At 43.4% G+C, this 27,844-nt stretch overlaps 1 protein-coding gene across 2 annotated transcripts; it reads left to right on the top strand.

Annotated features, from left to right (window-relative positions):
* On the top strand, positions 1-27,844 carry ACSL6 (acyl-CoA synthetase long chain family member 6; the record flags this gene model as incomplete). Of its 2 annotated transcripts, none has more annotated exons than XM_082291580.1 (20): positions 1-210; positions 1,803-1,917; positions 2,721-2,785; positions 3,189-3,290; positions 3,412-3,511; positions 4,202-4,380; positions 4,912-4,944; positions 5,961-6,012; positions 12,222-12,295; positions 15,489-15,566; positions 18,011-18,145; positions 19,243-19,377; positions 21,216-21,311; positions 22,139-22,211; positions 22,612-22,700; positions 23,256-23,372; positions 23,629-23,772; positions 24,480-24,581; positions 25,569-25,640; positions 27,704-27,844. In XM_082291580.1, exons 1-20 carry the CDS (start codon positions 16-18, stop codon positions 27,842-27,844), a joined length of 2,097 nt encoding a protein of 698 aa, XP_082147706.1. In that variant the 5' UTR covers positions 1-15. The 2 variants fall into 2 exon arrangements, with proteins under 2 accessions (XP_082147706.1, XP_082147705.1); XM_082291579.1 differs by lacking the exon at positions 15,489-15,566 and adding an exon at positions 15,354-15,431.

Genomic DNA, 27,844 nt, shown 5'->3' with positions numbered 1-27,844 from the left:
TCGCTGGTGGAGAAGATGCAGGCTCAGGAAATCCTGCGGAGTCTGCGGCTCCCTGAGTTTGATGACCTCAGCCAGTTCTTCCGCAACCTACCAGCCACAGCTCTGGTGGGCATTGGTGCCTTTGCGGCTGTTGTTGCCTACTGGTTTGCCAGCCGGCCCAGGGCTGTGAAGCCGCCCTGCGACCTGCGCATGCAGTCGGAGGAAGTCGAGGTGAGGCCAGGGCAACCCCGGCTGGCTTTCCCTGAGATTTGCATGCCTGGAAGTCATAGAATGGTTTGGGTTGGAAGGGACCTTAAAGATCATCTCATTCCAACCTCCTGCCATTGGCATCAGACCAGGCTGCTCCAAGCCCCATCCAGCCTGGCCTTTAACACTTTCAGGAATGGGGCAGCCACAGCTTCTCTGGGCAACCTGTGCCAGGGCCTCACCACCCTCACAGGGGAGAATTTCTTCCTAACATCTATTTTAAACCTACTTTATTTCAGTGTGATGCCACTACTTCTTGTTCTGCCACTATGTGCCCTTGTAAAAAGTATGCCTCCTTCATTAAGGTCTCCCCAGACCCTTCTCTTCAGGCTGAACAACCCCAACTCTCTCAGCATTTCCTCATAGGGTAGGTGTCCCATCCCTCTAATCACCTTCATGGTCTGCTCTGGACTCGTTTCTACAGACCTATGTCCACAGGGGATGCCAGGAAGGCTTTTTTGTTGTTGTTGTTTCAGTAGTTCCCCAACCTCATCCTGAAATCAGCCATGTAATGCACTGTGCCAGGGATCATATCACCCCTTAATTCACCTTTTTCTGTAAACTGAAAAACTAGAATACAGCATGTTAATTTATTCTCTTAGATTTTCAGTAAAATTTTGGTCTTAGCTTTGTAACCATCCTTGGCCAAAGATTAGAGGCACTGCCATTGCATGGGAGAAACAACTGCAAGGCAACAGCTGGTGAGACCAGATCATCTGGCACTCTTCATGTGTGCCCATTGCTGAGTTTGGTGCTGCAAACTTGGTAACAGTAAAGAAAAGTAAACCTGAATCCATGCTTAGAGGCTAAGGAGTTATTACTTTTTATGCTTGTAAAAGACTTTAAAGTTTAATGATGCAGCTCTGTTTTAAAGAATAGAAATATTTCTGAAAATTGTCTCTACTTATTTTAATATCTGAAAGCAGGAGGAGAATTTTTAAAGCCTTTTGTGATGTTCCCTCTAAGACGTTATTGTCTTAAATTCCAACAGCTTTTTAAAAGGGTGGGAGGAATTTACAGTTTTTCACTGTGGTTAGGGAACCTTTAATTAGACTTTTTTCTGGCTCCCAGTGCAGTCCTAGTTCGGTCATTCTCACCCTGGCTGCCAACTCTTAAAACACCTCCACCGAGCTCATGCACTGTGGGCTGGCCTCTGCCTTAGTCTGTCCTTCATGTTGGCCTGGATGTCCTTGTGGAGGTGCTCGTGGTGCTAGTCCTGGAAACCTGTGGAGCGCACAGCAGTTACTTCCCCCAGCACATCTCCACTCCATTACTTCCAGATCCACAATTCCTTATTAAATTCCCTTGGGAAATATCAATGATCTCCTGTGACAGTGAGCTGAGACAAGTGCTCCTCTATGAGCAGAGGGTTCTCCTGAGGTGCTGAGGTAAATGTCTCTCCTCTCACATCCCTTTGGGTCTTGGGGCAGGTGGTGGTCACAGAGGTCTTGCTGGAATTTGGGGAGTGTGCTGCTTTATGGTGGGGCTTTCCCTATCTCCCACCCCTCGCGCAGTACTGATGGCCGTGTCACCTTGTGTCACCTTGTCTCATGCAGGGCCTGGCTGGGGCGCGCCGCTCGGTGATCGGGGACAGCCCACAGCTGCTGACACACTACTACGATGATGCCAGGACCATGTATGAGGTCTTCAGGAGGGGATTCAGCATCTCTGGTGAGAGCACGGTGGTGAGGAGGCCTAGGAGCAGAAGCTGGGAGAGGTGGGGGACCAAGCCATGCAGATGACCTAATCCCATGGTCAATGGAATCATCACATAGCTCTCATACACTTGAGAGACATCACTTCCTGCTCCAAAAAGCCATGATGACTCTTCCCTGCTCTATCATAACTATTTCTGTGTCTGCTGTTTATGGTGTCCTGCCTCATTGGATACAACAATGTCATGGTCAGATTATTATTTTTGGTACCATAAAAAACCCCAGTGGAACTGCAGATATTCTGCCCCACAAGACAGGGGTAAATAAAGAACTCGGTAGGTGTATGGAGGAATGGATTTCTGCAAATAGGTACCATTAGTACATTATTCAAACTTTTCAAATTTTCATCCAGTCACGCACTGCTGCATGTTGTTTTACCCTCCTCCAGAGTAGGCTGGGCTAAATACAGTAGTTTTTACCTTTTTTAATCAAAAGGCAAGCACAAGTAGCGGGAGCTAGTGTTTGTGATGAGGGCCCCCATCAAACACTAATGCTCATGTGACCTTTGGAGAAGCCATTTGAAGAGGCTGTTTGGGGCAAATTGCTGCTATCAGTGGGGAGGATTGAAGCCTTTTTGGGGGATCCTAGCATTTAGTCTCCCATCAGATGTACTTGTGTGTGTAATTTGCTGGGGATTGCTGTGAGAACCAACCCAATAACTATGGATTTACTCCTGGAGGGCTCCCCCACGTTGTGGCCCCACATGTAAACTCCTGGCACTGCCCCCTGTAACTCACCATCTCTGCTTGTGTCTTTCAGAGAACGGCCCCTGCCTGGGGTTCAGGAAGCCCAAGCAGCCCTACCAGTGGCTGTCCTACAAGGAGGTGAGCTGGAGGTGACACCTGCTGTGCATCCTCTTCCCCTGGCCAACACAGGAAGGGGTGTTGGGGTGCCTGCACGTTAGACCAGGAGGTTGCTCATGCACCATGTGATGCTTCCCAGTGTCCCCACCTGGGCACATCCAGGTGTTACATGGGTGTGTTGGCTTTCACAGGCTGGCTCCATGCCATGAGTCCACTCCTGAAAGCAGCACCGAGGCTCTCTGGAGCCATGGGGCATTGCCAACTACATCAGTTGCTAGTCAGCTGATGATGGTTCATGATAACATAAAAATTGGACTTCTGGATAGGAAATACAATAATTTGAGAGCCTCCCTCTAAGCTTTGCCTGATTTGGTATTGTTTATTTTCCTCTTTTTTCATGTATTTTTTCCTCTCCAAATTCCAGGTGGCTGAAAGAGCAGAAGCTCTGGGTTCGGGCCTTTTGCAGCAGGGCTGCAAGCCATCCACAAAACAGTTCATTGGTGTCTTCGCTCAAAACCGTCCAGAGGTGAGATTTTAAGTCCAACTTGATATTGTAGTAATAATGTTCCTGACCTGTCAGCTTGTTCTCAAGTTATATCTGCTCCCATGGCCCCTTTTCACCTTTGCGCTTCCATGTCCTCCTGCAGTGGATCATCTCTGAGCTGGCTTGCTACACCTACTCCATGGTGGTGGTTCCCCTGTATGACACCTTAGGTCCTGGAGCCATTCGGTACATTGTCAACACAGGTAAAATCAAAACTGATGTGATCTTCTCAGAAATCAGTTTTGTTGCTCAGAATGGCTCATTTTCTGCTTCTAAAAAACAGATGATCATAGAATTCTAGAATGGTTTGGGTTGGAAGGGACCTTAAAAGCTCATCTGATTCCAACTTTTCTTCATTGGCAGGGACACCTTTCACTAGACCAGGTTGCTCCAAGCCCCATCCAACCTGGCCTTGAACACTTCCAGGGATGGGGCATTGTGATTATACTTGAGTGTCTTGAATTCACTTAGAGAAGTTCCTGAGGAGCTGGGTGTCCCTGTGCTGGGTCAGGGTTCCCTCTGTTGCATTTTCCACATACCCAGACACGCATAACCTTGGATAGGGGTTGCTCTGGATGCGGGAATTACTCCACAGCCACCCACTCCTGTGCTGCTTGATATTTTGCCTCCTCAATCTTTTAATCCATGTGGGGACCAATTTTAATATTTTGAACTGAATCCCAGAATAATGTCAGCTACCACTTTGGCATTGATTTAGGTTAGCTAAGGTTGCAATTTTTTCTCATTTTTCAAGAGAGGCATGTTTTATATGCTGGGATTTCTGGTGTAGCCTGGAGTAACTATCAGAAGTGATATAGTGATTAGCTATGAGCCACAGTCTTGCATTAAAAAACATTTACTGCAAACAGCTTGTTTGGCTGCTTTTCTTTCAGCTGACATTTCCACGGTCATTTGTGACAAGCCTGAAAAAGCCAGGATACTCCTTGACCATGTGGAGAGGAGAGAAACACCGGGCCTGAGCTCCATCATCCTGATGGACCCATTTGAGAAGGAGCTGATGGAGAGAGGGAAGCGCTGTGGGGTTCACATCCAGACCATGCAGGAGGTGGAGGTGAGTTTGCTCTCCCTCTCCTTTTACTATTTTTTGTAATATCTGTAAAAAGACAGTACAATGTACAGGGACTTGTGAATTGTGTGCCAGATTCAGTGTTTGGAGAGCACAAAAGAGCAGCTTGTGGCTGATAATACTGATGCTTGGTGCACTTGCCTCTTGATGTTATTTGTTGTAGATAGCAGAGCCAACAGTTCAGTTCTTTATCCTCAAATGTGCTGTCAGCTGCTATTTAAGCATGGGAAGGGGGTTGTTATTTGAGACACTGTCCTCCTACACATAAGCCTACAGCCTCACACTTGTTTGAAACGCCCTGGATGCAGCACAACCAACCCAAACACTACTTGAAATCCAAGGAAAGCACTGAAGTTAAGGCAAGAAACTCAGAATAATAAGGATGGCCTCAGTGCCAGCTATTAATTTGTCTGCTTTAGCTCACGTTCTCCCTTAGTGGTTTGCAGATTATTAGCAAGTGGGTTACACTGCAGGAATTAAAGTGTAAATCACTTTTGTTACTTTAATCTCTTCCAGGACTGTGGCCGTGAGAGTCGACATGTGCCTGTGGTGAGTGTTGGCATGTTGGTTTTCCCCCTTAAAACTGCAGCAGAAGGGACCTTAAAGCTCACCTAATTCCAACCCTCTGCCATGGGCAGGGACACCTTCCATGGATGCTTAGACCAGGTTGCTTTAAGTCCCGTCCAACCTGGCCTTGAACACTTCCAGGGATGGGGCAGCCACAGATTCTCTGGGCAACCTGTGCCAGGGCCTCACCACTCCCGTAGGGAACAATGTGCAGTATTTGCTTTATTCCCTCTTCCTGGAACACTTAAATGAGATAGCTCATCCTGCTATGCACATATTAATGGGACAGTAATTAAATCCCGTTGTTAAGCTACCCTAATTCCACTACCTTACCCTGGTGGCACTGGAGGAATGTCTCTGTACCCTTCACTGTCTGCTGGGGCTTCTATAGTTTAGAGATACTGCTTGGCAGTATTTATAGGGGATATTTTGGGAAAATTGCTTTGATATTTTTCACTGGCTGCTCATACTCGTACAAAACTCTCAAAAGCAGCTTCTGATGTTCAAGCTGTTTATTTAGTCATTCGTGACCCAAAATAGCACACGTATGCAGTGGTGCTGAGAATACAGAGATGCTGCTGGAAATGGGAACAATCAGCTTTGGAATCTTGTCCCCTGTTGTGGAGTTCTTTCCAGAACTGACCTGGAAATTGATGAATTATCTCAAGTTGTCCCACACATCTACAGATAGAGGTGGTGGCTTGGAAAATACTAACTGCAAGACAAATATTCCACCAAAGTCTTCCTACCACTACAGCATGCCCTTAGTGCATCTGGAGCACAGCATAAAGGGAGGAATAGAGCATCAACTGAAGAAATCTGGTAAAAAGAGTTTTATGATGGTCTTTTATATTTGCTGAGGGGAATAACACCTTTTTATGTCAGAGCAAAAACATAATTGGTTTGATCTTTAGGTTTCTACAATGCCAACAGTCTCTACTACTGACACTTCTGCATTTCACTGATGTGATTTTCTTATTTTCCTTTTGTATTTTTAGCCTCCTCGACCGGAAGATCTGTCAATTGTCTGTTTTACTAGTGGCACTACAGGTAAAAAAGTAATTTTAATCTTGAAATGTTAGAATATCTTATTAAATTAATTATTAATCCCACCTCAATACATGCAAACTTGTTGTTATGATATGGCAATGATAGTTCTAGGCATTTTTAATATTTAAGAATATATAGGTATATAGATTCAAATCTATAGATTGCAAATTAAAAATAACAATATATTTATTTTTCAATTGAATTCTCTGACATACACTTTGCTAGTATGATTTTCCAGTTGTCTGAAAATCCACCCATGTGTCTGCTTCCCATTTTCCTGTGTAGTTGTGAAGCACTTGGTTGGTTGGTATTTATCTTTTGCAAATGTTTTAAAAAAATACCCAAAACCCTAAAAAGTGGTTCCACAGCTTTCCATTCTCTGTATCCTAAGCACATTGATGTCTCCAGCCTCACCAAGGTCCTTGTCACCTCTTTCTCCTCTTCTTATGTGCTGCTCATGACACCAACTGCTGGGGAGGTTCAGGAAGAGCCTGGGCAGCCCATGGGACTGGTACTCATCTGCTGCTGACCTCTTTTTCTTGGAGAGAGGAGCAGCATCATTTTCTTACCAGTTCTTAGCAGAGATAGTGCTTTCTCCTCTCTCCAGACCCTGGTTTTCATCAGCTTGCAGGAGTTTCCTACTCTTGAGAACTCAGCCTCCATAACATCTCCCTAAAAGCTGTATGGGCAGAGGAACAAGGCATCACTGCTTAGGAAACTGCTTTTACACTTGCCTGTGGGGAAGGTCCATGCTCCAGGGACTGCTGGAGCAGCTCTTCCAGATCCACCTGTGCTCTTGGGATTGCCTAATGCTTGGTCCTACCCCAAAGCATCCTCAGTTTGGTCTCAGCAGAAGATGCTGGAAGCTGCTGGTGCCACTCAGTTGGCGGGTCAGACTGAGCACGAGGGAACACCTTCATCCTCCACCTCTCAGAGGAGACTTGTGCTTCAGACCAGGTAGGCAACTGCTTTATCAACTCCAAATACAAGCTCAAGATGTTTTAAAAAGGACCTTTGTGGATGGTCTGTAGTTTTGAGATCTGCACTTCATACTGCCCAGGGCAGAGCACTGAGGGAGAGGAGCCTGGGACTCTGCTCTGTTCCAGCACTGGGAGTTCCTAAATGGGAAAGACTGAACTCAGTGCAGGACATGAACATCACAGCTATGTACAGAGTGAGTGCAAAGTGGCCAGGCATAAATGGGAGCAGTAGGAAACTGAAGGAGCTATGCCATGGATACAGCAGGGCACAGTGTGTTTTTGTAGATGTTCAAGTGCAGAGCAATTATTTTTTCAAGTCACTTTTTTGTTGATACTTTTATTTCTAAATAAGAAATTCTGCATAGAGAAGGTTTATTTTGATTTTCTTTTTTTTATTTGCAGATGCAATCAAGGGCCAGTTTCTGATTTTGTGCTTTTCTTAGAAACATGCCCAGAGTTACAGAAATAGGACAACCAGGAAGCTCATTTCCCTTCTCCTGTCCAAATCAGAGATTTCCAATTTTGCAAATCATCTTGAACTGAACTCTCTCATAACAATGCTTTGTGACCCATGAGCCCATCCTCTGCTGCTGCAGGACTTTGCATGTCACTCTCTGCCTTTTCCAGAGGTTGCATCAACACTCTGGTCTGTTTTCCACATTGTGCTTTGATGTAAGAGTTTTATGTAGCCCATGTAATTTTTAGTGACCAAATTTAGAATTTTCTTCCAAAGGACATGTTCTCTAGGGCTTTTCCAATTCCAAAGGGCTCTAAATATTTTTGTATGGTGTGAAATAAATCTCTGCTGTAGAATTTATCACCTGAAAATTGTAGAATTGGAAAGAATTCCCCAGAAGCAGACTTTAACACTTGCTTTTCTTTGATAGGACCACATGCCCCAATGCCTCCCCAGGGAGAAAAGAGAGGCTGAGGTTGCTGAGCTTGGATGACAAGACCAACTTTCATGGTTGTGCCAAGAAGCCATCAGCACTTGGAAATGGGCCAAAGGCACACAGATATCCCCAAACTGTCAGGATACAATTTTTCATGTTGGTTACTCCAGAGAAATCAACTGTCATTCCCTCAAGGATCCACTACCAGGTGGACAAAAATGGCTTCCCAGTGGTTTCTCCCAGCCTGGCAGTGCATATTCCTTTTTGCTAGAGCTCCCCAGGGGAGGAAAGTGCTTACATCCCAGAATGCTGATGGATCACACCATCAAATTAGTGCTGGAGCACTTGAGAGACCCATTTGGCAATGTGGAAAAGGTTCTTCTATTTTTTTAAAGGTTCTTCTATTGTTTGTAAGAACTGTCAAACAAACCTGGCACCAAGATAAAGAGGAATTGACATTCCCAGGCTATTAATGGATTGCAGGGCATCCATTCTGTAACAGGACACTCAGACACTCACTGGGTCTGTCTTTGTGAGGAAATTCAAACAAGAGTAGTGTTACAGAAATGGCATTGATTTTTTAAAATAGAGAAGCAGCATCACTGCCAACCTTCTCTCAAAGTGGTAATTCTGGGAAACGGGTCATAGGAAGGGGCACCCATTTTGCTGTTTTACTAAAACAGAACTACTAAGGAAGGTTAAAATTTACAGGAGTCCCCCAACCCAAAAAGCTGCAGCTATCCCATAGCAGCATGGTTTGTTCTGAATTTCTCCTGATGGAGGCTCTCCTGGCTCCAACACTGCTGCTCTGCTTAGACACCATTATCACTGCAGCCTGTCCAGGATGTTGAGCCTGCACAGGAGGGATGCAGAGGAAGGAGCTAGGATGTTCACATTTCACATGCTTCCAGGCATGGCAGACATACTGAATCTGCATTCAAGTCAGAGGTGAAGTGAGTAAATGAGTCAAACATCTGAGAAGTCTCATAGAGTCACAGAATAGTTTGGCTTGGAAGGGACCTTTAAAGCATGTCTAGTTCCCATTCCCAGCCATAGCATGGGACACATTCACCTAGACGGGTTTGCTCCAAGCCCCACCCAGCCTGGCACTGAACACTTGAAATCCTCCAAAAAAAGCCTGAAGAATTTTGTCAAGGTGTAGGAACCATATCTGTGCCAGAGGACACAGTTTTGAGTTTCCAAACCAGTACTAAGCACATCCTCTCTACTGGTGCCTGAGCTATGCGATGCTGCAGGAGCACAGCTGCTTCTAGAACTGCAGGGGCTGAGCACATGTATTTGGCTGGACACAACTCAGTAACACAAGTGATTTTTGAGTCATGGTGTGTACGTACAACTGACACCTGTTCATGGACTTTTCTTGAAGCCTGGATCCATGTGTGCACCCAGCTGTGAAAATAACCTGCCAGGCTGATTTGGCACCTGTGAGCCTGCTGGTTCAACGTGTTAGGATGGGCACAGCTGTGGCTGGCAAAGCTGTCAGCTTCACCCCTGAGCTTCGGATGAGGACGAGACCAAACCAGCCTCCTGTGCACCATGTTCATCTGCAAGTGTTTGGGACTGAATTACTCAGGGCACTTGGAACAGCAAATAGGGATTTTCAATATAATATATTGTTGTAGAGGGTTCAGTTTGTAAACCAGGCAGAAACACCAACTGAGTGTAGTGGTATGGTTCAGAATATCTATTACTTACTTATGTTCCTTCTGTGAGATAAGCATTAGGAGAAAGCAAAGCAGGCAGAAAAATTAAACAGTTGCAGTACAAAGAAAGAGTTTTATTACTAATAGTATTAAAAGTAAGTAACAAGTAATAACAAGAAATTAAAGCAAACCCCCTCCCCCTTTCCAGCACTTCCCTCCTTTTACCCAACTCACACAAAGGGTAACCGAACATGGGATTTTAGTCAGTGTTGCAGTTCTTGATAAGTCTCTTTCATATGCTTAAGGAAAAAAGGGTTTTCTTCAACTGCACATGGTTCACAAACTGCCACCAACAGCAGACCCGTCCGGAAAGAAACAATCTGCTGTGGTGTAAAACATCTCTTCCATTAAAATCTCACAGGTCCTTCACACTGCCAAACATAGGCTATCACATGGAGTCATTAATCTTTTTAAGGATGAGTTATTTTGGCCTGAACACAAAGGCTTTCTTCGCCACAAGTCTCTAAAAAAGCCTCTCAATGCTTCTATATAGCCTGGCATAGGCACTCTTCACAATTTTCACGGGCCACGTGTGACTTTTTCATCCCCCCCATGTTCTTCAAATGGATTAAAGAGACAAACAGCTTGTGATATTAGTTTCTTACTATGGCATGCAGGAAGTATTTTAAGCTACACGTGAAAAACGCAGCACCGCCCTCTTTTCTCCCATCGCCATTTCCAGCTCCGTCCCACAGGACTCACTTTCTCCTTCTCTCTGACTCTGAAGCCGCCACGTTGAAGAGTGTTCTTGTTCAGGCTTTACGGTGGAGAAAGCCTCGCTCCATGCTGGCTGCATGGTGTCTTCTTCAGTTCAGCACGAGGTGTGCTGGCTGCAGAAGGGAGGCTCCCGCTGGCTCCGCGAGGAGAGGAGAGGGAGAGGGAGAGGAGACCTGCCGGTCCCAAGAGGCCGCGCCGGATGGGTTTAGCTGTGTGGCAGTCCATGGCTGGTTTTAGCTGCCTGCGGCTCTGGGATAGTTCCCCCCCAGCGGCCCAGGGTCTGTGCCGTGGTGTTGGGAAAAGAGGATGTGGGTAGGGGCCTCAGCTCGGCTCGGCTTGGCTCGGCTCAGCTCGGCTCGGTGGGGCCCAGAGGCTCGGAGGCCCCCCCACCTTCCGGCAGGCGAGTTTGGACCAAGGGCAATTCCCGCCTTTTTGTGCGGGTTAAATATGTACATTGTGAGAAGCGTCATTAGTCTAAAAGACTGCCCATCAACTCAGGTTTAACCCACTACAATTGTGTTAAAAATATCCTGCTCTATTGCAATAAATGTATGCAACAATTGCTACTGCTGTTTGTGCCTGCCTTTAATTATTTGGGAAGTTGAGTGAGAGTGATGTTGATGGTGCTAGCAGGGCACAGGGTTCAGTGCTGAGTGTGCCCATGTCTCTTCCCATGCCCACAATGGAGGGCTGCCAGCAACAAAGCCCTCAAACTGCTCTGAAATGAGAGGATGAAACATATTTTCCTGTGCTGAAACATACTCACAAAGCACCACAGTCTCTTCCTAATCTGAGGAAGGCAGAATGAAATTCTGGCTGGTTTACCAATTTGTTACATTAACTGCAGGACCTTTGCCAGGCCGCTCGTGCCCACTGTGCTGGGGACACGCAGGGCACCTGCAGGTAAAGCTCCTCTGATCTGCCTCCACACAGAGCAGCGGAAACTACGTGGCAGTGGTGTGATCAAATTAAAACAATCTGCTTAAAAACATGTTGGAGAGAAAGAGGCTGGCCCTGTAATTATATTTGAGCTGAGCTACACTTTCTTTTCAAAAGTAAAGCCTTGGAGGGTGATGAAAAGAGACAGTGCTGTGACAGGACTATGTGCAGAGCCCTCTGTGCCACTGTTGTGAACATGGAGGTTCCGGCCTATGTATTTGCTGCTTAACAAACCCTGTGTTTTGGCGTCCAAACAGATAGGAAATGCAAGTGGTGTACCATGGTCAGCTGAGAAAGGAGTGTAAAAAGGTGAATATTGATGGTGCTGAGGTGCCTGCTGGTGGTGGATGAAATGCTGCAGGGGCAGTGCCCAGCTCTGGAACACAACAGGGGCTTTGCTGGCTCCCTAATGGGTTTAGGGCTGTCTTCAAGACACCTCTGCTGCTGACACTATTCATGACCCCTTAATTGCAGTCTGAAAGGGTCTGCTCTCTGCATTTCTCCTGTTATCCAGAGTACTAGCTAAGTAAGAGTTTAACAGCCTTTTAAATGGTGTTTCTTGGTGTTCAAAATCATTCTCAGTCAAAATCTGGATGAAATAAATCCTCCCAGGAGAGGCTGGAACAGACACTCAAGTCTGATGGCTGTGCTCATTGAGTGGCTTCATCTGAGCACTCTCAGAAATTGCAGTTGGGCTATTTCTGCTGGAACCTGTTTTCCAGAGTCTCCAAGAAAAATATTTCTGTTTGCAGTATCATTTTATTAAGTTTTGAGTATTGCAGTAAGTGGTTTTGGTGCATATTACTGCACAGAAATGATGGTGAAAATTACATACGTTTTAAAACTGAAGAAGTGAACATAACATTTTAACCATTTCTTGTTTTGGTTTTTTTTGTTAAGTTTTTGAAAGTTATCTTCTGGCTTATCTTTTATATTTCCTCTCTGTTTCCTTTCAGGAAATCCCAAAGGTGCTATGCTGACCCATGGAAACGTGGTGGCAGATTTTTCAGGCTTTTTGAAAGTGACAGAGGTGAATATCTTGAGCTAGAAAAAATAGCCATGTGCCGAGTGTGTGGGTTAAGCTGTGGCCCTCCCCAGGCTGGAAGTACGCTCTTGCAGATAAAAGATGACATTTTTCCTGCTCAGAGGGCCAAATCCTTGGGAGTGGAGCAAGGCTGAATCTACAGTACTGGAGGGCATTAAATCCTCTTTCCAGCCCTAGCTCCCAGGCTCTGTAGGGTGCAATGGGCTTCTGAGAGGCAGTGCTGACTCCTGTAAATCAATTAACTAATTTTGAAGAATTAGGAGAGCAGACAAGCCCTGTACAGTTGCAACTGGTGCTTGAAGAGGAGCTCTTGTGCTCTTTGTGTCCCATTGTGCCCAAAAATGTCGCCATATACTTGGAACCTCTCTGCATACAAAGTATGTATGTATGTATAAATATATATATAAGAACGTATTTTTTTAGTATTATTTATTACATATTATTACATATAATTTTAATATTGCACATAAATAAGACTACATATTATTTATTTATTTATTATATATTTTTTATATATATATTTATATATATAAGAACATGTTTTTTTACAAGAATGGTTAATGGTTAATTTCATTGATATTCCAGTATATCTCAGTTTTTGTTATACATATTTCTAATAGAGCATAGTGCTGGCCAAGTGCCTTTATAATATGTTTCATACAACATGTAAACTCACGTTTAGAAACAATATAGGAAGCAGAATCAGTTTACCATGTCATAGTAAGGATTTTATACAGCTTATATGGAACAAATATAAATAATCTAATTTCTGGTAGGGAGCAGGCAATTCTGTGAAGTAGTTACATGCACATGGGATGGACAATTGGTTACCTCATAACCCTTACTGGTCTTATTTTGATGTTGAAATTACTGCAGTCTTATTACTTTAATCCTTGAACTTTCTGAGATTTCTGGACCACTGGTGTAAAGAAACTCAGACGTGTGATGTAAGACATCCCACTGAACTCACATGTTCCAGTGTTTGCAGGACTGTGCCTCCACAGTGTGCAGGATGAAACATCAATGCTGCACTGAGCCCTCGGGCTTCTCAGCATGGGAGAGAAGCTCTCCATGGCTTCAGTGGCAGCAAGAGGCACAAATGAAAGCTGAGGCATGGAGAGGCCTGAGCTTCAAAGGGCAGGAACATTTATTTTGGAAGTGCACTAATTTAGAGCTGAGGGAACTTGGGATCTTCCAGGAGTGGCCCATAAAAATGGATTTAGTGTTTGCTGATGGCAGTGGGACTCTGATTAATCTCAAAGGTATCAGATTGAGACCCAAGTCTGGTGTAAGTGATTGTAAATTCGCTATCTCCAGTCACCAGAGTATTGCTGGCAGATGGTAAATGCCTGTAGCTGATCCACAAGATTTGGGTAATGTCTGACTACAGTAATGAAATAGAGCAAAGTGCGAAACACTTGAACGTAGTCTAAATTACAGAAATAAAATGGGCAGTTCTATAGGTTTGCTGTTAACGAGTTCTTGTGGCAGTTTTGCTTAGTTCAGTGATTTTTACAAATTGAACATATTTTGAAGTGAGTCCAGAGCTTTATTATAAGGTTGTTCTCAAATACCAAGAAGCTGTTTGTATTTTTACATTTAACTGGACAACTGTGCCAACTGTGAAATGCTATTCAATGTCATAATTTTGGTCTGATTTAAAACCAAATTATTTTGTCTGGGCCCTTACAGCAGTATTAAAAATACTGATTGATGTTAAAGGTTTTACATTACTGTGCTTGCAGAAAATGAAGCCAAATTGAAGTAATGTATAAATAGATCTGCAGGCCCTAATGGCTTCATTCAGACTGACAGACACAATAATATGAAATGGGATGCTGAGAACACCCACATGGTCAATGATGTTTGACTTTGGTAGGTGATGGTTGGGAGGCCATACCCAAATCTGACCAGCCCAGATTTAGCTTCAATAAAATATCCCCTGAGAGATGAACTCCTGTGTCTGCCTCCACTGTATCCCAGGTCATGGGCTATTGATTCCTTCTGAGCAGTGGAGATGCAAGTCAGTACAAACTGTTAATACTGTGAGCTGCTGGATTTTTATATCCATTTTCCACTAACCACTGGCCTTGATTATTCATTATTGGGTAGTCAACCTTCAGTTTTTCTAATCCATAATATTACAGCAAGCTGTACCCTAGGAAATGCAGGTAGAAAGGTTATCTTCTTTTGGAGAATGGGTTAAATAAGTCTCTTGGGGCCTTTGTTTATTCCAGCCTTCAAGAGAGTTAAAAACTTGGCAAACTCAAGACTTTGGCCACTTTTTTTTAATAATTTGTCCAACCTTCTCTTTTCCCTGTCTGTGGGACAGTCATAATGCCCTTAAAATCACATTTTAATCCCTTAAAATGGTGAGAAACACTAACAGAAGTATTTAGTTTCTGAAGCCTAAGATGAAATAATTTGTTTTTCCAACACAGCCTGATTCAAATCAATGATTAACCAAAGGAAAAGGAAAAAGTCACTAACTTTGACTCTAGTAACACTGTGATTCTTGAATGGGCTCTATGCAATGTGGGAAGCTGCTCCTGCAGAGCCCTGCTGGTGTCCAGGAGGCTCCTGCAGGTTAGCACAGGGATCCTGGAGGCTCCTGCCGGTTAGCACTGGGATCCTGGGGGCTCGTGCAGGTTAGCACCAGGATCCTGCTGTCTGCACACAGCTGAGAGCACAGATCAGGGTCTTGGCACCTCCTGGTAGAAAGCAGTGAATAAAAATTGGATTCTCCGTTAGGGTGAGTCTCCATTCCCAGCGTGAGCTGCATGGATATGATCTGCCTTCTGCCAAGGAGAGCCCTCTCCATTGCCCTGTGTGTACATCTCTGTGCTTTTTACTCCTCCTGCTAACTGAGCTCCATGATGCTGTGGCTTTAACGCTTCCTTGTGTCCGCCGCTCCCTCCTCTCTTGACAATCTTTACCCTTTTGCTCCTCTGGTGCCATTTTTCTTTTTATTGTTTTATGACTTTCTTGTTGTCTTCCTGTCAGTGTTTCTTTCCTTTCTGTCTCCCATGCCCTTCACCTGCAGAAAGTGATCTTTCCGAGACAGGACGATGTGCTCATCTCCTTCCTGCCTCTGGCTCACATGTTTGAAAGAGTTATACAGGTAAGAAACCTACCTGAACTGACGAGGCCTCGTGGGGCTCCTTGTGTTTTCTTCCAGAGTCAGTGGTCTCCTACTTGTGAGGATGTACACATTTCCTATTTGCCTTTAGCACACATGTTTGAGAGAATGGTACAGGTAAGGTCATGGTGTCAGTGGAAATCAGCTTTTTTCCATGCCAACAACAACAACAAAAAATAAAATGAATAAAATACTAAATAACCAGTGATATCTTGTAGCACTAAAAAAGCTTGTACTCCGGAAGTGCCATGTGCATAACACCAGAGCCATGGTCTCAGTGACATGGCTGTGAGTCCAGAGCAATGCCAGGAGAGTTTCCCAAGTTCTCCAGCTTACACTTGGCTCAGGGATTGAAAAACAGCCCTTCAGCAATGAGCCAAACTCATTGCTCATTCAGCTCATGGCTACTGCTACCTGAGCAATTTTGGGACAGCTTTTCAAAGCACTCTAGGATGAAGTGTCATGTAAGTCAAGGTAATTTCATGCCATTTTCTACAACAGCTAAAATAATTTTATTGCATAAAGAACATGATTGCAAAAAAAACCCCAACTTGGCAGACACTGAAAAAGAGGAAACTGAGATCATGGTGTAAGATACGTCATCCTCCTGACAGGGCAGCACGCAGTGGGCATTCACTGGAGCTGTGTCCTCTTGGAATTGTGGCAGAACCAAGCACTAGCTCTTGCTAGCCCACAGAACTGACTCCATGTCTCTTTTGGAAAAAAAAAAAAGGGTGATGATTTGTGCTGCAATTGGTGAGTTAGGCAAGTCAGGTGAGACAACCACATCAGGTCTCCTGGCCTGAGAAGCTGCAAACTTAAAATTGATCCAGTACGTGAAGATTGTATCTGGATCCAGTTGCAGCTCTGCACTTTCTCAGGGAGGCCTGTTTCAGGCTGAAAGCATACTTTTTGAGTCAGACAAGCATTTGAATATAAACTTCCCACTTCTTGGTAACATCTGTGCCAGAAGTAAAATATTTTTTCCCTGTTATAAACCTCACAAATTGGAAGTGAAAGCCCATGAAAGATTTGGAGAATTACAGCACAGCCTTTCTCCACTTGCAAGGCAAATTAGTCAGTGTGCCAGCACTGCTCGGGCTAACAAGGATATAATTATTCAAAATTCATCTGATGGGAGGCAGAAAGAAATCAGAAACATTGAAAATGCTTTCATTTCACAGGATGTTGCTGTACTGAAAGGGACAGCCTCCAAAGGATGTCCAGGTTTATCCTCCCATCTGAAACAGCTTATTAATATGAAGATTTCTTCAAAAGGGCCAAAAAGTCATTTTCAAAAGCATTCTGAACAGCAAGCATTGCATCAGTGTCCCTAGTTTTAGCCAATATGATTTATTCCTGGAATTTACAGTTAAAATTATACAGATACATTCTTTCAAGAGAAAAACTTCTAGTTGTTATTTTCAATTCCCAATGAGCACACTGGTTACATTTTCTTTTTTTTTTAAATTCATGTGCAGTGTAAACCACAGATTCAGCAGTGTGATTTTCATCACATGTGTAAAATTCCTGTGATTTCAGCTGATGGAGACAGTCTCTAACTGCCTGACAGAGCAGTGAGAGCAATCTGGTTTGTACTGCAGATTTTTAGGAGCAGCACAAAAAGACCTGGGTGTCTCTTAAGGAATTTTCAACTTATTTAGTTATCTGGGGAAGACAAGCCCACAAAAGGGAGCTGAAGTTTTCAGTCTACTCAGGAAGGCTGGGCTCAGCTCTGGCATCACAGGCGCTTGCTGAGGACGCGTTTTCCTCCATGCACTGTAAAACCATGGAAGAAATGCTGGTCTCCAAATGTTCTTCACTGACCCCGTCTGTGACGGGTCCTTGGCAGGGTTACTGGTTACCAGTAACCAGCTGACAGTTGGCTCATGGCCAGCAGCCCCCCTGCCCCATTCTGCATATTGAGCTCCATTCTGATCTGATTAAAACATCCTGCTTTCTTTTCAAGTACAAGACTTCTAGATTTGTAGTTTTCATACAAGTCAAGAACCTTTTATGATGTGGGCTTCTATTCCTGGGATACAGGATCAGGCACTGTATTGCTAACGTAGTTTCTATTGTTGTATTTAAACAAAACTAAAGTATTAACATCTAAAAATCAGTTGCTGCTCTGTGTTTTATGATGTTTCTTACTTTGCATTTCTGTATTGACGATAGGTACTCATGCTATGAGCTACTAAGGGAGGGCTGGGCTTTAGGAAAGTTCTGATCCAGATTCTGACCATAACTGGGACTTCTCCATCCCCATATGCAGAGGATGAAGGGAAATCCCTTCCAAAAACTTTGATTCCTTGTTCTTCCAGAACAAGTGGCAAATTTGGTGGATGCTGAATTGCCAGTACTGAAAAGTGCCCAGAACTATCTGGATATTTCTATTCAGTGCAAAATTTATTGTTACTTCTGTATGTATTTCCAAAGTCCTATTTTTGCCATATTAGAGAGTAGAAATTCAGTAAAGGTGCTTCTGCGCTTGCGAGGGATGCTTTGCTGTGGGAATTGAAAGCAAAGGGGTTACATGTGTTCCTCTTTCTCCCCATCAGTCTGTCGTATACTGCCATGGAGGGCGAATTGGCTTCTTCCAAGGAGATATTCGCCTCCTGTCTGACGATATGAAGGCACTGCGGCCAACCATCTTCCCTGTTGTGCCTCGGCTGTTGAACAGAATGTATGACAAGGTGAGTTCAATATTGATTTTACTCTTTTTGGAACATGGGGTTTATGTCCTTTTAGTACTCATGTGGAAGAATTCCCTTAGTCATGGAGATTTCTCAAGCAGATTACACTACTTCTGCCTTGCTGCAGACACATTCTCGCCCTGTGTAATCAATACAGCTCCCCAGCGTGTAAGTCTGTATTATGACTTACACAGACTCCATACACTGCTATCATGTGTGAGTATGAAATCTCTGTATTAGCCTCCTACCCTGTTCTCACTAAGCTTACCAGTGACATTTCTAAAGATACGGGATTTTTTCATCACAGAAACATCAGTCAAACCTGACTGAACAAGGACCTTTTGTGCCCTTCGACCAGGTTTGAAACTTGAATCTCTCGTTCTAGTGGCAACAACAGCTGAAAATCAGTAATTTCAAAATGTGTTTGAGGATTTAGGCAGTGTAAATGTGACAGTGGCTTTTGGATTTAGAAATCTTTAAAACTAAGGTAAAGGTATTGCAAGGTATTTAAGACAGGCACATCTGGTCGTCATGTTAAATCTGTTTGACCAGCTGGGAATATTTATTCCTCAGAAGACTTATCTGCTAAAGACAAGCTTAAGCACAAGCTACTGATTTAATTTTTTCCCAAGGTCAGGGCTTCTGTGCTTCATTAGAGAGACAGGCACTGGGGGTTTCTTGTTTGCTGAGGTGGAGTTTGTGCTAGTGCCTGATTAAGCTCAGGTAAATGCAGCCCCCATCACCACATCAGCCACCACTTATACCTGTTCATGTTGCTCATTCCCTGTTGCTCAGGTTGCATGAACTTCACTGAACCCTGTCACAGAAACTGTATAGTAAGAGCAGCCCTGTCAATCTAGTCGAAGCCTGCACCACCATCCTCTCTTTTCCCCCCAAAGAAACCACATGTACAATAGGGAATGGAGCAAAACACACCATTCCTTTTCCCCCCACTAATAAACCCCAGTGTAGCCTTGTTTACCTGTGCTGCAAATGTAACTGCACCCACCTGGCTGGGTGGGTGTCATGGGGAGAACAGGTGTTGATGTTCTCTCTCTCCTGTGTGACACCTCATCTGCCATCCTGTGCTCCCACAGATCTTCAGCCAGGCTGACACCTCGCTCAAGCGCTGGATCCTGGAATTTGCTGCAAGACGGAAAAAGGCCGAGGTTCGAAACGGCATCATTAGAAATGACAGTTTGTGGGATAAACTTTTCTTTAATAAAATACAGGTAAGTGATTTAAGAAGTGAGTCTGAAGTCAAAGAACTCTTGTTTCTTCTAGCAATGACTGGTTTTCAGACAAAGGAGTTTCAGACGGTAGGAAAAATTTCTTCATGGATAGGGTTGTCAAGCATTGGAACTGGCTGCCCAAGGCAGTGATGGAGTTACCACCTCTGAAAGTGTTAAAAAAGGGTGTGGATGTCGCACTTGAGGACATGGTTTAGTGGTAAAGATGATGCTGGTGCTGGGTTGATGGTTGGGCTTGATGATCTTAGAGGTCTTTTCCAGCCTTAACAATTCTATGATTCTATGATTTCTTAAAGTTAATGTGGTCCACTTGCCTGATGATGAACTGGGGGCAATCACTACTTACTAGTGAAGAACAGACTGGAAAATGGAATAGAAAAAGGGAACCGAGCACAGTTTGTTGCAGCGTGAAGTTTTGCCTTTTTATTTATTTTTTTTTTTTTTTGGTAAATAATTTTTTTTTTTAATATTTTTTTATTTTTAAACACCATGCATAATGTCAAAATTTCAATTCTCTCAGGATAACTTTTCAGAGGGAAATGACAAAATACAAGGCAGGCTAAGATCACATTTGTAACATACTTCCTCAGCAGCACCAAGAAATCACTAATTTATGGAAGAGTGCCAAAAATTTTTTGCAGCTCTCAGATAGGAACTGTGCCCCTGTGGGGGAGGAAAGGATTGTACCAAACCTACTCCAGGGATGGAATTCAGGAAGGTGGTCATGAAAAGAGGAGTCACTGATCAAAGAGATGCTGCTCCGAAGTTTTCTGCAAAATCTCAGCAGATAGGAGTGGATTTAGGGTTGGGTTTCAGTTGGGCATATTCAAACCTGCTTTTCTTCCTAGGGAAAGAAGAATAAGGCTGTAAAGAAAAATGCACACATGAATCATGGTTCACCAACCATGAGAAAAGAAATCAGAATGCCCTTCTGTTTGTCACACATCTCAGTAAAAAAGAGATTAAATTGGCTTTAAACCAGTTTTTTTGGGCTCTGTACTACTCCAGGAGGCTCTTATTACTTCATTTTTTTAATTGGATGACTTATCTGGAGACATGCCACTTTATTTTTAACTAAAGAAACTGACTGTACTTGTGGTCTGTGGATTAGTTGTCCTTAGTGTGCAAAGATAGCAGAGTTTACCCAGCTGGGAGCGAGCCAGGCTGCATATTGATGCAAGGGTTGGCGAGACGGGCAGACTTAGTCAGCAGTTGTTTGCTTTTGTGCTGGGTTTTCTTTTTTACTTTTAGAATAAAGAAAAGGAAATGAAGGGGGAGGAGAAAGAAGTAAAATGGGACACAGGAATTGATGTAGTACTCTCCAGAAATATTTGAAGGTCATCTGCCTTAGAAAAGGGACAACATTATTTTAGAGGGCTTGGGAGGCAATTCATTAAAACCAGCGAGGTGTAAACAAGCAAAGAAAACTGGACGGGGGAAGAGTCTGTTTTTCCCAGCAGTTCCCAGAGCCAGGTCTGCAGCCTGCCCAGGCAGAGAAGTCGCAGGAGCTGAGGCTGAGCAGCTTGTCCTGCCAGGCATGTGGGCACTCTGGTCTCTGTACACTGAATGGAGTTTTATCCCTCAGGAAAGCTTCAGAGCTAGTTCGTATTTCCATTCATGGCCACATCACAGAACCACAGAATGGTTTGGGTTTGAAGAGTCCTTGAAGATCATCTAATTCCAACCCCTTGCCATGGGCAGGAAATCCTGCACATCCTAGAGAGAGCATTTTGTGCAAATTCTTTGTAAGCAATGCTCATGGTTTTGCCATCTGTAGTAGTTTCTGATGCTTTCTTTTGTTTCCTCCTGCCACCAAACAGGCAAGTCTCGGGGGGTGTGTCCGCATGATAGTGACAGGTGCTGCCCCAGCGTCCCCGACTGTCCTGGGCTTCCTCCGCGCGGCCCTCGGATGCCAGGTGGGTTTGTGTGACTGTTCAGGGATGTTCATCCACTGCTAGCAAGGGAATACCTGGTATTTAAGAAAGCAGATGGGTTAGACCCTCAGAACTGCATTTAGGACAGCCGTACTAGGAAGGATCCAACAGTAGGCCTTAGGGCAGCCACAGAGTCCTGGTACACCCAGAGCTCAGTGGGGTGGGAACAGCCCTGGGATGGCAGTAACAGGCAAGCGATGTTTTCATTCTGGGCATCTCCCAAAAAAACCCCATAGGCTCATGCCACCCACCTCTCAGCACCAAATTGAGTATGTGCAATTAAATGCGTTTGTGAAAGTGCTGGGTACTTCATTACACAAGCTTTATTCTATATATAAATGGAGAGAGCTAAACTTCAGATGTCAGCCTAACCCACTTAAGATGTCCACTGCGTTATTTCTCTGTGATTAGGAATCCAAGGGGAACTAAAAGGTCTCATTTGAGAGCCTAAAATTAGTCAGGGAAAAAATAAAAAGGGTAGATTTTCAAAATGTCCCACAAAAATACCATTTTTTCCCACTAATAAGTTCCTCTCATAGTGTAGCGTATGTCTTGACTCAAAAGCTAAGTGCTCAACTCATCTTCTCCCTGTTTTCAACGTTATACAGCCATGGTCTTTCCTAGACATGTAAATGGAATTTCGTACACAGTAGAAGCCAGGGACAGTGTCCCCGTGGCAAATGGGCACCCATACATTGCAGCTGCAGGCTCAGCTCACAGGACTGTGCAACAGAGGGCAATGCTTGGGATTTCAGTTTTTAATAGTGAAATCTTTTATGATCTTTTAAAGATACCTGTCTCTTTGTCAGGTTTATGAAGGCTATGGCCAAACAGAATGCACAGCTGGATGCACCTTTACAACTCCAGGTGACTGGACATCAGGTAATGATTTTCTTCCACCATTTGAAGAAATAAAAGAAATGCACATTCCTTTAGGAAATTCTGGACTGTAACATCAAGGGCAGGTTGGATGGTGATTGGAGAAACCTGATCTAGTGGAAGGTGTTCCTGCCCATGGCAGGGGGTTGGAATGAGATGAGCTCTAAAGGTCCTTTCCAACCCAAACCACTCTATGCTATTTCAAAATAGGTTTTATATCCGAAGAAGAGGTGTTGGTATTTAGTTTCAATAGTGCAAAACCTTAATTAAGGAAATTATTTCTATAGACACAGCTCCTGCAAGAACATCCAGTGTATCTACAACTATGCAAGTAACTAATGATAAAATGCTAATTATTGTTTATAGGAGAGATGAAAAGTGACTTGATAACTTTGATTTCCAGGTCATGTAGGAGCCCCTTTGCCCTGTAACTTAATCAGATTGAAGGATGTGGAAGAACTGAATTATTTTGCTTCCAAAGGAGAAGGAGAGGTAGCAAATCACGTTTTTGTATCAAATTCTCACTAGGTAACACTGTATGAAGTAGTTATATAATTATAGAAGCATTTTACCTTTGTAGGGTGCATGGTTGCTGATATGTTACGCAGTGCAATCAGGAAAGGAAAATGGCAGTTTAACAGTAGAGCAGCAAAGAATTAATGAAAAAGGAGCTGTGGCAGTACTTCCAGCCTGATTCCTTGAACTGCTAAGACTGAATTAATTAGTTCAGCTAAGAAGAGCTGAATTGCTGTGATTTCTACATTGCTGTCATTTCTATACTACCCAAAAATTAAACTTATTTCAATAACTTGGTTATTTTTAACTGCAAATGGAATGCAAATCAACTTCAAGCAAATCAGTTTTGCAAACCCTACTTCATATTTCCATTAGCTTGAAAAAAAATCCATAGACAGTTTAATAACCCAATCTATTTTAGTTTCATGGAGCACAGTCATTAAAATATTTCAAATTTTGTGAGTTACTACTTAACTTGTATTTATAGCAGAATAAGAAAATAATTCATCATCACCCCTGGCTGTTTTGCAGATCTGTGTGAAAGGACCCAATGTGTTCAAAGGTTACTTGAAAGATGAAGAGAGGACAGCTGAGGCACTGGACCAGGAGGGCTGGCTTCACACAGGAGACATTGGAAAATGGTTACCTGTGCGTACTGGACACACACAGAGTTCTTATGGCAATTGTATTATCCCATGTAAATTTTAGAGGACTGAACTTAGGTTTCCAAGCAGGTCTATCTGTATACAGGATTAAGTTTATATTTGGCAGAATAAGCTCGATATGTCAGTGAAGCATTTGAAAGCACAACAGGCAATTGAAAGCTCTGTTAAAGACAGACTGCTTGCTGAGTTTCTGTGGTTAAATAACTTCTCTGGGAATTCTCATTTCTTTCTCCTAACAGAATGGGACCCTTAAAATTATTGATCGGAAAAAGCATATATTTAAACTTGCTCAGGGAGAATATATTGCACCGGAGAAGATAGAGAATATCTACATCCGCAGTGACCCTGTTGCTCAAATCTATGTCCACGGAGACAGCCTGCAGGTACAAACCCAGTTTTCAGAAAATCTTACTTTACTCTTTGTAGTTAGAAGACAGAGAGCTGGGCATGAATAGAGGGAAAATGTGAGTGGATCACGCCACATTGTCTCCCTCCTGCTTTGGAGTTGGCTGCCAGCTAGGCAGGACCCTGAGCAGCTTAAAGAATGCTGTGGCCAAAGATGAAGCCTTTAAGTTGGCTTTGGTGTCACTCTTTGGGTTTCCAGTGCTGTCCTTTGCCACCACGCCTGTGGTAAGCCAAGCAAAGGCAAAGCCATTGCTGCCCCCCAACACTGCCTGCCCATTCTGACATCTTGTTTTGTTAATTTGCACATTTATACACACACCTACAGCTTCTGAAACCATGGCAATTCATCCTCTGCATTCAAGGCTCACAAGCATGAGCCTTCCCTTGGCATGAGAGTTTGCCTGGGGCATGCAGGGCCATGTGAGTTATTAATGTCCAAGAACACACACCCAAACGAGGGTATTAAACCTGCTGGTAAATGCACAGTCACAGACAACCGTTTATCTGAGAAAAAGGCACAGACATCAGAATGTACTTCATGATGATATGTTAGCAAATTATTGATATAATTAAAGAAGAAGGGGTAAACATGCAGAAATTCAGCTGACTTGTGTATTCACTTCAATGTAGAGCCTGGAATGTGGTTCAGCTTTCGCCTGCAACTCTCCTTCTCCTTTACCTACAGGCCTTCCTGGTGGGAATTGTGGTGCCTGATTCCGAAGTTATGCCAGGTTGGGCAAAGAAAAGAGGGTTTGAAGGAACATATGCAGAACTCTGTAAAAATAAGGTTCGTATCAGCAGTACAGACTTTTTTTTTTTTTTTTTTTTTTTTTTTTTTTTTTTTTTGCGGTAGCATTATGTGTGCACAATACTGTGTCTAGGAATGATGATCTCAGTGACAAGAATTATTTCCTCACTGAACATTGAGCAGGGTTGACCTGGATCCAGTGATGTGTGTTGACTGGTGGTACAGACCTCTGCCAGCTCTAGTGTGGGGGGCCAAGAGTCTGTCTTGCAGAGAATAACAGTACAGCAGGAGGAGAGGTTGTGTTTGCTTAGATTTCTTAAATAAGACTTATCACTGGTCTTCTCTGTGGTGACCAGCAGCAGGACCAGAGAGAAGGACCTAAAGTTGTGTCAGAGGAGGTTTAGGTTGGATGTTAGGAAAAGGTTTTTCCCAGAGAGGGTGGTTGGGCACTGGAACAGGCTCCCAAGGGGACTGGTCACAGCACCAAGTCTGACAGAGCTCAAGGAGCATTTGGACAACACTCTAGGGCACATGGTATGACTCTTGGGACTGTTCTGTGCAGGGTTGGGAGTTGGATTTCATGATCCTTGTGGGTCCCTTCCAGCTCAGGACATTCTATGATTCTATGAAAAGGACCCCAGCCTTAAAAATGTGCTCTCTAACACTGAGGAACTGCATTGGATCTCATCAGTGAATACTGATGCCACTGAACCATCCCACTGTTGTGTGTGAGCAATAATTCTGCATTGAAGTCTGGCAGATGGCTGAAGGATTGTAAATTTAACAGCTAGGTCACATAGCTGGTTTGAAAACAGAACCTTACTTTTCATACCAAGGGGAGACTTAACATCACCACACTCAAGTTTAATGTTTATGCACTTTAATAGAATTTTGCTAATTACATATTAACTGTTAGTAAAGCACTTGAACTTTACTCAGAAACATGTTTTTTGGTGAACAGTGAGAATTAATTGCATGTAAGGTTGACTGTGGTAGCTCATGAGGAATTTCTATGTTTTAATGCAGGAACTGCAGCAAGTGATAATGGAAGACATGGTACGGTTAGGGAAGGAGAGTGGACTTCACTCCTTTGAGCAGGTAAAATTAAACACATCATTCAGTGTGGTCAGACAGGCAATTTGTCTTTATAGAAGAGGGATTTGTCAGCATATGTTATGTTACTACAAATCTTTGTTGCAGCTGTACATGATGTTTTTGGAAAGAGCTTTATTGCTAGCAAGTTGTATTTATTCCTTTGGAAAAATGTATTTGCTGTGATTCTGCTTCCCACCCATGCTTGAAATTTGAATTAAATTTAGTGAAAGTTTTGGGTGCAGAGGTCAAAATCTAAACTGGGGACATGGATACTCTCCAGATTGACAAGCAGAGGTCAAGATAAACATCTGTAGGAGTCTGACTTTTATGACACTGAAAGCTCTGTTAGAAATTGGGTCACTAATTACTGTGCTTATACCTGACCTCAAAATGCTGCTGGTTTCTTTATTTTCAGTCTGGGCACTAATTCTTTCCTGGTGCTTGTGTAAATATTTCTGCAATAGAGCTACAAACACTTCAGAAGGAGATCTGAAATCAACCATGGATTACATAGCATTAAAAACACAGAAAAATTATCCACCCAATTTTAAAATGTCAAATGCTTGTTTCTGTTAAAAAAAATGAACATCTTATTCATTACATATAATTAGCATAATTTTGCTTTTGTTTAGACTGTTTCTGGGTGATAATTCTAATGAGTAATTCACCATATCGGAGTGGAGCAGAAGCATCAATAAACATAACCCTATTAATCTTAACTTCTCAGTTGCCTATGTAAATGGAATGATAGCAAAAAATCTATTTTAAAATAATTCAATGTAAAACATAGTTTTTAGTGCACATAATCTTTTGTGCTACTAAGTCTTGTTTGCCTCTGCCATGGTCTTCACAGTATGAAATATCCTCAAGTAATCGATTCTACCAGCAGTTTTCAATTAATAAAGTATAAAGTAGTGAGGAAAGCCTTGTCATCGTTCTAAAAATTAGAATAAAATAACAATAGAATAGAATAAAAACTACATGATACAGTTTTCAAAACTAAAGGGCTTCAAAACTTCATCTCTGTTGCAATATGTAATCTTAAAACCAAACTTTGAGGCAGACACTGTGGCTAATGTTCCCATGGGATGGGATCCCCTGTTTATGGGGATACTCTTTATCATCCTCATCCTTTTCTGCAGCTTGGATCTCTGTCTTGGGAATGACAAGTCTGGCTTCTAAAACCATCAGCTTCCAGGCTCTGAAAGCCAGTGCAGCAAATGGGGGAGCATTAATAGCACGAACACTGATTTATAAAGGATGTCATGGGGGGTGGACCTGGACCACGATGCTTGCAGAGAAAGATGAATCACATATCTAAAGGAATAGAAAATGGATTTTCAGCCTATATTCCTGGAACTCCCAGCTGAACAAACTGCAAAGCAGTCTGGCTTGGGGAATCACAAAAGCAGCAGATGGCTTGGGAATTTTGTCTTAAATCGGTGGACTCTGACCAGTCACGCAGCAGTTTTCTGCTTTCTCCCACACCAGCATGGGAAGGAAAAGCTTGCTCCCATCTGTGCTGCCAGGCTCCCTGCTGTGCTCAGAGCCACTGCTTCGAACAAGGGCAGCCTTTTGAAATGCCATTTGCACAGTCTAAAAGATTTGTGTCACTTTAATTAGCTAAAATTCTTCCACAAAGATGATCATCGTGTACATGCTTTGTGCCTGCAAAGCTTCACAATAATTTTGCAAGATTGAATCAGTGCTGTTTACTTTTGCAGTGGGGTTAAGGTGAAGTTGCCTAGCACAACTCCCCACGCTTGCCCTCACCCCCACTGCCTTTCAGCTGTGTGAAACTGCAGTGATGGTATCACGCTGTCCCTGTGCGCTGCCTTGCTGTGCTCTGGCCTTGGTTTCATACAGAAAAGAGGTTTATGTGCTCATTCTCTTGGAGAGCCCCCTTCTGTGGGCAGGGGAGGGAAATCCTGGGGACTCAGCAGAAGAGTGCCCTGGACTTGAGGCACCACCGGAGGGAAGCACCGCAAGGCTGGCATAAAAAGTTAATGCTTATTGAGTGTGATGCCTGTAACCTTTGCTATAAATACATCCGTCTTTTATTTTAGGTCAAAGCCATTTATATTCACTCTGATATGTTCTCGGTGCAAAACGGTTTGTTGACACCAACATTAAAGGCTAAGAGACCAGAACTGAGAGATTACTTCAAAAAACAAATAGAAGAGCTATATTCAAGCATCTCCATCTGA

Source organism: Coloeus monedula, assembly GCF_965178545.1.
Source record: "Coloeus monedula genome assembly, chromosome: 15".
NCBI lineage: Eukaryota > Metazoa > Chordata > Aves > Passeriformes > Corvidae > Coloeus > Coloeus monedula.
Note: the sequence above shows the minus strand (reverse complement) of the source record. Positions and strands in the feature narration are given on the sequence as shown.